This window comes from Nelumbo nucifera, chromosome 8 (genome assembly GCF_055504915.1).
Source record: "Nelumbo nucifera cultivar China Antique chromosome 8, China Antique-T2T, whole genome shotgun sequence".
Taxonomy (NCBI): Eukaryota; Viridiplantae; Streptophyta; class Magnoliopsida; order Proteales; family Nelumbonaceae; genus Nelumbo; species Nelumbo nucifera.
The window spans coordinates 1,621,100-1,631,976 of record NC_142656.1 but is presented as its reverse complement, the minus strand read 5'-3'; the positions used below and the strand labels follow the sequence as shown (position 1 = coordinate 1,631,976).

Here is a 10,877-nt window from a genome sequence, read left to right as displayed (position 1 = left end):
TAATTTAATGCATTATCTCATGTAACTTATGGTTAGGGGTATTTGTTGCCAAGTGATAGTTTAGGGGGTCTTTATTGCAAATGAAGGTTCATAGGTACTATTGTTGTTTCTTGAGAGGCATTTTTTGAGAAAACGATGTTACATTTGCATGCCATTTTCTTAGAAAAACATTTTTTCATTTTTATTTTCTATTTAGTATCATTGTTGTTTCTGCCACATAGGCTATTTTTAATGCCATGTCAGCACACTATTATTGGGTTTGACTATGATATGGAAAATATATGATATCCGAAAAACAATTTGATCAATAAACTGGAATCATAAACGTGTTAGCGAATATGGTGTTATTTATCAAAATTTATGGATGGCTTTTGATTTGTCAAAACTCTTTCCATACCATATATTTTTTGCATCATAGATTTTTCCACTATTATTAAAAAGAGAAACCTCTAAAAAAGAGCATTTTCTAAATCCACACAACTTTATTGGTTTTCAAGGCAAAAGATCTAAAATAATGTTTTTTTTTCTTGAAAAATGCATAACTAGTTATTAGGCATATTTAGATAACAAATTTCAAACATGGTGTCATTTTATAAGAAACGGCATTGGTTTCAAACAACTACTTGGTGGGTTTTTGGCATCGATGCTATTTTCTCAGAAAACAACACCACGTAGCTACCACATTAGAGAAAAAGGTGCTTCAAACAATGCTCTCTTGTTTAGTACCATTTTTTTTTAGAAAAAAAATGTCACTCTAGACCATGCCTTGGAGATCGAGAACAACGCCAAATTAAACGTTTTATGAGAAACAGTCATTATTGTCATTTGTCAACAATGCAATGATGTGACATCATCTTGGACGTTGGATAATGTAGATCAATGTTGAAAACGTTGCTACCAGCATTAGTACCAAACAAAACTAGTATTGTTTTATCAGAAACGCCTATGTGACAACATTGGTTCCAAACAAAAAAATAAGCATAATTTTCTCTTCACATCCCCAATACCGTTTTTTATGAGAAAACGATGCAATGGAAATATGATGTTGTTTCTCCAGAAAACATCAGTGCCGCATTGATGTTGTTTCTCCATAAAACAATGACACATCAGTGCCGCATTGGAAAAATGCAGTGATCCAAAAAATGATTACATGTATGAAACCATTTGTCTATAAAAAACGGTGCCACAAACCATACCTTGGAAATGAATAAGGCTTACAAGGTATGGTTTGGAGAAATGCTAAATTTGACGTTTTCTCAATTTGAAGCTCATTGCTGCCAATGGAAATATGATGTTACTGTTTTCCGAAAAAGCGGTGCTGTATATGCAGCATCATGCCAAACACAACTTAAACAATAGCTAAAAATCACAGTGGCTTGATTGTCCGTTCCGACCAAAATATCGTTGAGATTTTGCCGATTAAATCCGAGATTTTGGAAGGGAGTCTGAAGTCTGAACTGTAGTTTGTAGAATCATCAGGATTACATCATTTATTGCTCTCCCGCTATAAAAGCTCCCACTGGGGGTGGCTATGATTCCCTTTTCGAGGCTTTTAACTTTCCATTTCTTCCCTCATTTTCGAGGGTTTGTTTTTTTGTTCTTTTCTTTTCCTTTCTTTTCTTTTCTTTTCTTTTCACTCTTTTCTTCTTCTTCGCTCCTCGAACCCTAACCCTAGAAGTCTCTCCTCCACTTCAATTCTTTCTTCACACAGAAAAAAGGGAACAAAATGCAGCAGAGGCTGAAGCAGCAGCAGGCGCTGATGCAGCAAGCTCTTCTTCAGCAGCAGCAGCAATCTCTTTATCATCCTGGCCTTTTAGCTCCTCCTCAGGTACGATTTATTCTTTTCTTCTTAGTTATTCCCTTCGTTTTACCCGATCGTTTTAATTTTGATTTGATTAATTCCTCCTTTCATTTTATGGATTTTTTTTCTGTCATGCTGTCTCGATGGTCAGGAGTTTCACAGCTAGGGTTTTGGCTTTGAGCCGCCTTTTGGTCTTCAAGTTGCCTTTTTCTCGTACGGCTTTGTTTCATTAGGATTTGTTTACGTTTCGATATGAGTATGGGGTATATTGAAATTTGGATGAATCCCATATCCAATTATTTAGTGGATATGTTCTCATAAGTGGCTATGGAACCAATACCTCTTAAAAGGCATTTTTGGGATGTTGTAGGTTGTGTGTTTCTACTCGTCTTCCTTTGGGAATAGACGGAAAGTGTTGTGTCATGTATGTAAAAACTGGAGCAGTATGGTCTGGTCATACTTTTTCAAATAAAATCTACTTAATTTATACACTTGGTTGGTTATTGGTTACGATTAATTGGTAAACAAAGAGTACCAACGCCTTGCGAGGTGCTCACCTCAGGTTCCCTTAAAAAAGCCAGTGTGTATCTTTAATGACTTATCTCGTAAGCTGCTGCAGTTCTTTCTGAAATACCAATATCTCTAAGTTTCTCCTTTTCCTGAACTCCCTTCTATAAATCTCAGGAAAAAGGTTCTTTATATTAATTATTCTGAAATTTTGAGTTAATTGGAGGAACCAGGTCTTTCAGAGTTTCTGATTCTGAGCAGAAGTTTATGGTACCACGATTTTAAGTGCAGGAGAAATATTATATTCTTCACAAGCAATGTAAAAACGGTATTGGTAACAATTTTTTATTCATTAATAAAAACGATAATTCAAGAAAACACAATATTACCGATTTTGTCTTCCCAAAGAAAATAGGCACCAGAGAACATCCCTTATCTAGTTCTCTGAAACATACAGTAGATACATTCGTGTATTTATTTATAATAGAAAGAATAATAAGAACCTACTCTGACACTCTGGCTGTTAACGATGCACAAGTAAAAGCAAACGGAACCGAGCAGAACTTTCATGGGAGTCAGTTCTTTGAACTTTTTTGTTCTTTTTTCTTGATCTTGGCAAATATGTTCTGGAAGAGTCAGTTACTATTTAACTATTATTGGAAGCTTTCTTGAATAAAGCTGGGAAGTGAAGAGTCACATTTCCTTTTTGGATATCCTAGGTGTCTTGTTAAGATTTCTTTTGTTTCTATTTGTGGATGCTTTTCAAAATTAGGTCATGTATATTATTTGTTCTGAGATCTTTATGATTAATTAGATTTTCTTTGTTAATATTTCTATTTTGCAGATAGAGCCAATTCCAAGTGGAAATTTGCCTCCTGGGTTTGATTCAAGTACATGCCGCAGTGTGTGAGTATCATTGGAAGCATTTCCTTTAGTTTTTTTTTTTTTTTTTTTCTTTCCAAGTTTCAATTTCTTTTTCTTTCATTTTATTTTACAACTGTTCTTTCATTTTTGTAATGCTTATGCACCAGCCATTGTACTTCACAAATTAGGAACACAATGTTTTTAGTTGTCTGTCAGAGCCTTTGATTTAAATTATTAGATTTTTAACTCAGTATACTTTAGCTTAAAGTTTTTCCTTCCCTTCTTTCGAGAAAATGCAGGTATGTGGGTAATATTCATACGCAAGTTACAGAACCACTTCTTCAGGAGGTATTCTCAAGTGCTGGCCCACTTGAAGGATGCAAACTTATTAGGAAAGAGAAGGTCAGCTTTTCATTTTTTGCTGCATACCTCACCATCTACTGAATCGTCTTCCCCTTAAAATGCCTAGGAAGCATCTATTACCATTTGATTGTCTTCACATTGGAAAAGCAATGAACTTGGTATTTATTGATAAACTCTAATGCGGATAATGTACTGCTTGCGTCTCCCAGTTTGCTAGTTAAATGACTTTTCAGTTCTGATTGGGATGTCATCATATTGATGCCTTGTGGCTTGTGCTCTCTGTTTGCAGTCATCCTATGGTTTCATTGACTACTTTGATCGCAGATCAGCTGCACTTGCCATTTTGACTCTTAATGGGAGGCATCTGTAAGTTGCACCCTATTGGATTTCCTTTTACCTTTGCTTTGTTCATGCATCTGGTATCTAACTTTGTAATTGACAGGTTTGGGCAACCCATTAAAGTTAATTGGGCATATGCCAGTAGTCAGAGAGAGGACACTTCAGGTTATCAATCTTTATCATGCATGTGCTCCAAACTCATTCATTGACCTTCCTTCTACTCCCATGGGGCACCACTTGACTTCGTTACCCATGTTCTGCAGGTCATTACAATATATTTGTTGGTGATCTTAGCCCTGAGGTTACTGATTCTACCTTGTTTGCATGCTTCTCTGTTTACCCAAGTTGCTCGTAAGTTCTATTTAGCCTATGCTTTTCTGTTGCTTCAGTTAGTTATTTTTGATTGCACCAGATCCGGACTTACAAAGAATACTGGAGATGAATTAGTAATTCACATTTTTCAGTTTATAATTGCTGAGATGAACTAAAAATTGTGGTGGTTTCAGAGATGCAAGGGTTATGTGGGATCAAAAGACTGGGCGTTCTCGAGGGTTTGGATTTGTCTCTTTCCGGAACCAACAGGTTGATGGTTTCATTTCTCTTAATTTTAATTTTAATGATCTTTTGTGAGCTCAAATCATTTTACTTATCCTTTGCGCTATTATGATTTCTCATCATGTTACCCATCTTTCTGTTAATTGTCCAGGATGCACAAAGTGCGATTAATGATTTAACTGGTAAGGAAAGATCTGACATGTCAATTTTTTCCTTTTTTAATTTTATCCTGAATATTAACCTGCCATCATGCATTGGAGGCCAATTTTTGCAATGTGATTATTTGACTTTACCTTTATATTTGTGAACTGGTTGCTAGGGACATATGTATACTGTTTGATGTAGGGGTGTCCAGGAACTTAAAATCAAGTAACATGTCCGGATTAGCAAGTCTTCATGAAATCGAGTCCTAGGAATCTATGGGAGATGGAATTGGGTGGTTATTTTTTTCTTGCAGCAACCCGCAAGCAATCCTTTTGAAGGTTTTCATTTAGTATGAAACAAAATTCATCAGCAGAAAAAGAAGAAATAAACTGCTACTTTAATGGAAAGCTATGTTTTCATGCTAATGGTTTTGGCAAAACAGGACAATTCACAAAACCACCTTTATTCAACTTGAATTAGTCAGGAATTAACAGATAAATTTACATTCCCTATAAAACAAACTTGAAATTGCTATCGTAGTCCTTTCTAGAAATGGAAGGAGGCATTGCTATCTTATCCTTTCACCTATCTTAATGCATGCCAACCATTGTTTGATTGTGGGTGAAATCTGGTATTCATATCTAAGCTATGGGAGTTATTATGGAATTGTTTCTCAATGATAAGGTTTTACTATTGCTTGTGTTGTATAATTGATGCATTTTTCTATATGTCATAATTTGATCTATTTTTTAATAATTAATGATAAAGTGACCTTAATAGCTTAATAGCAGCAGTTTTGGGATCTATAATTATTTTCTCTATTTCTATAAATCAGCTAACAACTTTCTAAACTTTTATTTGTCCTTTATTAGCAAAAAAACATAGTATTACAGTATAATGGTAAAAAGAGAAAAGCTTGGAGATCAGAATTAGGGAGGGAGGGGTGAGGACATGCTGAGTCGTGTACAAGCATGGAACTGCTGTACCAAACGGATTGTACTTAATCAATTTATCTATGTGATGCCCCAGTGATGTTGACTCTTCAAGATTTATTACAACAAAGCTGTTTATTGGAGTCATTGATATTGGAATTCATTGAGCTGAAAATTTGTGTAACCCAATGGAACAAGGGTTCACTCTTACATAATCTTGCCCCCTCTCTGAGGGCTGATGTAAATTGCCTTTGTCATCTGTTTGATGAGAACTAAGGCCCCCCCTTTAATTCAAAGTGTCTTCATAGCTGATACATGGAGAATGTCTAAATCTACGACTGTATTTATTATCATCCTTCACCTAGTCGACCTGTTTGGCTTATCCTGAATTATGCTAGAAGCACTGATCTGCTACTTACCTTAAATGATGTGCTTGTGTTACTAAAGAGCATATGTCAATATTTAGCTGATAAACCCTTCTAAGTGGGATTTCTAGGAAATGACTTGCAGTACTTGTTAAGATAGGGATGATGATTTTTTTTTTGATAGGTTAGATGGGCCTAATGATGGGGAACCTATGACAATTTAGTATACTACAATGGCATTCGTATTGGATATTGTCGTTTTGATAGTAACAAATTCAACAAATCTCTGGCATTTTTGTTGTCTCATCCCTTTGGTCTACTACTGGTCACCGTAAAACAATGTTCTCTCCTTGTTAAAATAAAAAAGCTTTGGAACATTTTTTTTTGGCATTTTCTTGTCTTTACTCTTTAGACAAAGCTGTGGTGACCCTTCACCTTATTCTCATTGCGGTTTGCCCAGGCAAAAACTCCAAAGCACCTATATTTACGAATGTACCATCCCTTAAATTATGGAATGTTCAAGCTACAACTCTTGCCAAATTACATCGATCAATAACAGGTGCAAAGCCTCTTGCTTCACTGAAAATTATGGTGCCAATGTAGTCAAAGCTTCAAAGGACAAAAAGAATTGCTATACTGGTGCAAAATTTATTCGCAAAAAAAGAAAAAAAAAGATAAAAGAACTGGTTGTAGTATTTATTTAAGTCAGTTCCATGTAAGGTAACAATATTCATTCTTTAAAGTTTTGGCTTTTCTCCATCTTGGTTGTCTGGAAATTGTAGAATCTAACAATATTCATTCTTTAAACTCATCAAGGAATATTTTTGTATAGATCTCTATGGCTGCATGCTGTTTTATAATTACCTAATAATTGGAAGAAATATATAAATATTTTCTCAACCATCATTTGATCCCATTCGAGGTTGGAATATCTTCTTACATTGAATTTTAGATAGAAAACAAATTATTAGGTAATTATAGGTAATTGTAAAACAGCATGCAGCCATGATTTTCTCTGACGCTTCATACAGCCATGATTGTTTGATATTTATTGCTTTGGCTATATTGATTGAGTAATTTAATTGGGCAGGAAAATGGCTTGGAAGTAGACAGATACGTTGTAACTGGGCAACAAAAGGTGCTGGTGCTAATGATGACAAGCAGAACTCAGATGCCAAAAGTGTGGTGGAGTTGACAAATGGAACATCAGGTTGGTTCATATCATGTTAAGGAACTTTTAAAGGACTCAAAGTTTATTTATCTTTTCTCCCTAACAAGATGAAGTTTTCTGATATAATACATTGAATTTAAATTATTTTATATATTATTTATATTTGCCTAAACCTTCAAAATTTTACCTTATTTTGGGTTTGGAATAGGTCATCACCTTATCCCCCACGCACAAGGTGGCCAAAAATGTGTAATTTCAATGTTAAATTTTTTTGCTAGGAGGAAATTGTTGAAGAGGTCTTTACTCTATTAGCCTACATATTGTTGATCCTGCTGTGGTGCATTTCCTAATTCTTTTTATGAGTTTCATGTTTTAAATGCATGGATTTCTGAGTAGTCCTGCCTCCAGTATTTTAGCTGTTTGTGGTGGTTACTGATATTCATTTTCCTCTTGTGCAGAAGATGGTCAAGAGACAACAACTGATGATGGCCCTGAGAATAATCCTCAATACACCACTGTTTACGTAGGCAACCTCTCTCCTGAGGTAATACCATCTTTCTTGTGTGTTACCTTCATTTGGACTGGTGTAAATATTTAAGAGTGCAAACAGGCTGACTGTAAATTCTATTTTAAATGTATATTTTTCCCTGTTTTATATGAAAGTGAATAGAGATAGGATTGTTATATGTTTAGGAGAGTGGTAGGAAGCACAATGTGGTTCCCATTTAATATGAGAGAGTTGAGGTATGAGGAAAGTGGTGCGAATGTTGCTTCAGTTTTTGGAATGCAAGATTTGCTCTGCTAGTGAGTGCAAGTGAGACAAGAGTACAAATTTTGTATCAGGTAGGGGTTAAAATCATAGTTGCAAACAAACAGGTGCAAAACTGAACTAGGTGCAAAATTTGTATCTGATTCAGTTTCGTGTTGCAAAGAAAAAGAGCCTTAATTGTTTTATGGACATGGACATGGGAGTTGGTATCCAGTGCTTGTCCAAAAGTCTGATTTGGCAAGACGAGTAAACATGGATTTATAGACATGTATATGGAAAAATATAGACTATTAAAATAGTTCTTTTTTTTTTTTTTGAATTCTAATGCATGTTACCTGAAAAATGCTGCCTTTGTTACCAAGAAACATTTGATATGAAAAATGGCTTTGATCTTGTACATTAGCATGTTAAAAGATAGAAAAGTATATTTTACGTTGATGTGTCTCAAGAATCCATTGAGGGTCAGTCTGTCCTAGTTCAGCAATGACAGTTCAAATCTTCCTCTTCTGCAATTTTCATAACAATACCATTTTTCATCCATTCTAACTAATATTATTACTTGATGATAATAAAATAATATGCAATACCCATCATTCCTAATACTGATAAAAAAAAACATCATTCCTAATAAATTGGAGGTGGTTAACAAGCAGAAGCTAACAACTGACAAAAACTGAAGTCAGAAGCCAACACCTTAGCAATTGATGCACTTGTACCTGGAGTACCTTTCCAATTCCCTTCTATTCACTCTCATCCACACTACAGCAAGCTTTTACAGACCTTGGTATCCACTTGAATGTGCAACTCAGATTGGCTTCCAATGTCCTAGCTTCTCTTAATTGGTGCCATAGATATGGCACAATGCCATTGCCATGCAGACTGCAATTTGGCCATTGACCAACCTCCGGCCTCTATATATCAGGGCAACCTAGGACTAATTTTCTCTAGGGTTACACAGATTATGATTGCTGGCCTAATGGACATAAAAGGATAGCTGCAGTTTGGGGAAACAATAGTGCTATGCTGATTAACTATATCTTGAATATCAGAGATACGTTCTTAGTATTTGGTCCATCGTGGGATGTAGTATCTGGCAGGGAAAATCTAGTGTCTGAATACTAGGTTGGTCCTTTAATGCAGTGTACGTATACAGACCAATCAAAAAGAAAATAGAAGGCATTGCACATATAAGTTGACATGGTGAGGAGGCTTGGCTTTGTATGATGGCAAAATCATGGGCTGACCAGGGATTTGAGCCTGGGAGCACCCACCTACGTGCAAAAAATACCAAAGGTTGGGTCATTGTCCAGTCTACACTTCTCAACAGTCAACACACTGGATAGCAGGGGCCAACATTGGGTAATGGCCCTTTATGTACAAGTTTTGATGTGATAAGTACAAAAGATCATGAAACCCATGTCTCAGTGATTTATTGATAAAAAAACCATGTCTTAGTGGTTCCTGCCTAACAAATCTACAGACACAAGAGTCGCACCTTTTAATTATTTTCTACTAATATGCTTTATTCTATTTCTTGGGAAAAAATCCCCAAGAAACTTGAACCAGAATCTTGCACAAACCATGAATCTAGACCATGGTCAATGTACTTGGTTGTTTTGTGTCCAACTTCTCTGGAAGATGTATCTTATCATGCTGAATTGCTACTTTTTGGTCTCAAAGATCTCATGGGGATCCATGGAGTGATGGTTTCTGATCCACTCTATATACCATTAAATGCTCAAACTTGGAAATTTGAAGCCAACTTGATAGTTATGCTGTGATCTGTTTTCTTTTTTTCCTGCCTCTGGACTCTGAATTTGAATTATTATTTATATCAAGAATGCATGGATCAAGGGAATGCCTTGATTTGGTGAATTCCTAGGGGACAATCTTGAGTTAAAATTTCTATATTTCATTCGATCATTTTATTATTGCTTATCTTCTGTTCTCAATTACACAATATGCAGGTTACCCAACTTGATCTCCACAGGCATTTTCATGCCCTTGGTGCTGGAGTGATAGAAGAAGTCAGGGTGCAAAGAGACAAGGGCTTTGGTTTTGTCAGATATAGTACCCATGCTGAAGCAGCTCTGGCCATTCAAATCGGCAATGGCCGCATCATCTATGGCAAGCCAATTAAGGCAGGTTCCTAGCTTTCTTTGCATTAATTAACGATATAATTCAACACAACACACACACACACACACTCTCTCTCTCTCTCTCATTTGTTGATGGTGAAAACTGTCAATTGATTGCGACATGGTTGTTCTTCTCTAATGCTGCAGTGCTCGTGGGGTAGTAAACCCACTCCACCCGGGACAATCTCAACTCCGCTGCCCCCACCTACTGGTGGTCCTTTGCCTATGTCAGGCCTTTCACAAGCTGAGCTTTTGGCCTACGAGAGACAGTTGGCAATGAGCAAGATGGCTGGTGCCCAGGCACTGATGCACCCCCAGGGTCAGCATGCACTCAAGCAGGCAGCTATGGGAATGGGTGCTGCTGGAGCAAGTCAGGCGATTTATGATGGAGGCTTTCAGAATGTTGCTGCGGCCCAGCAACTCATGTACTACCAGTAGACACTTTTTTTTTTTTTACCGTTTATATCCCAATCTTCCTTGTTCCAATCATACGTCAACTCTTGTTTTGCTTTTTGTTTTCTGTTTTCTTTCAACTTTGTTCCCCGTTTGTTATGGATATATGTGTACTTTTTACTTTCTAGTTTCTAGTTTATATAGAGGAGTGATTATTGGGGGAACTTGACCATTTTATGACGACGGTATAGTTGTTTCTAATTTTTTTTCTCACCCAAACTTCTTTTTTCTCTCGTTTTCGCTAAGGCTATGTTTGGTTTGAAGGAAAGTAGGAAAAGGTGGGGAAACCTAATTGTTTCCAAACACAGCCTAATTGTTTTACCTCATGAGTCATGACTGTAAGTTTACAAGAGCCAGCTGATTATTTATTTATTTTTTTGGCTCCGATGAAAAAGAAGGCATCCAAATTGTGTTTGTTTTTTTTTGCTTGGGTTTGGATTGTAACGTGTTTGGAGGGAAGAAAATTGGAGTAACCT

At 36.2% G+C, this 10,877-nt stretch overlaps 1 protein-coding gene across 4 annotated transcripts; it reads left to right on the top strand.

Annotated features, from left to right (window-relative positions):
• Positions 1-1,477: 1,477 nt before the first annotated feature.
• LOC104600504 (oligouridylate-binding protein 1-like) lies at positions 1,478-10,565 on the top strand. 4 transcript variants are annotated; one of them, XM_010263475.3, is made up of 12 exons: positions 1,478-1,828; positions 3,153-3,214; positions 3,472-3,574; positions 3,825-3,901; positions 3,978-4,039; positions 4,138-4,225; positions 4,381-4,456; positions 4,581-4,611; positions 6,961-7,080; positions 7,503-7,585; positions 9,778-9,951; positions 10,096-10,565. In XM_010263475.3, exons 1-12 carry the CDS (start codon positions 1,727-1,729, stop codon positions 10,384-10,386), a joined length of 1,269 nt encoding a protein of 422 aa, XP_010261777.1. In that variant the 5' UTR covers positions 1,478-1,726; the 3' UTR covers positions 10,387-10,565. The 4 variants fall into 4 exon arrangements, with proteins under 4 accessions (XP_010261777.1, XP_010261775.1, XP_088749207.1 ...); XM_010263473.3 differs by having other exon boundaries at positions 7,500-7,585; XM_088893081.1 differs by having other exon boundaries at positions 3,978-4,057.
• The last annotated feature ends 312 nt before the right edge of the window (positions 10,566-10,877 follow it).

Coding starts and splice junctions, on each gene's coding strand:
- LOC104600504 (XM_088893080.1), top strand. CDS start 1,727: ATGCAGCAGAGGCTGAAGCAGCAGCAGGCGCTGATGCAGCAAGCTCTT. Junction 3,902..3,977: donor ACTCTTAATGGGAGGCATCT/GTAAGTTGCACC, acceptor TGTAATTGACAG/GTTTGGGCAACCCATTAAAG. Junction 7,081..7,499: donor GTTGACAAATGGAACATCAG/GTTGGTTCATAT, acceptor CCTCTTGTGCAG/AAGATGGTCAAGAGACAACA.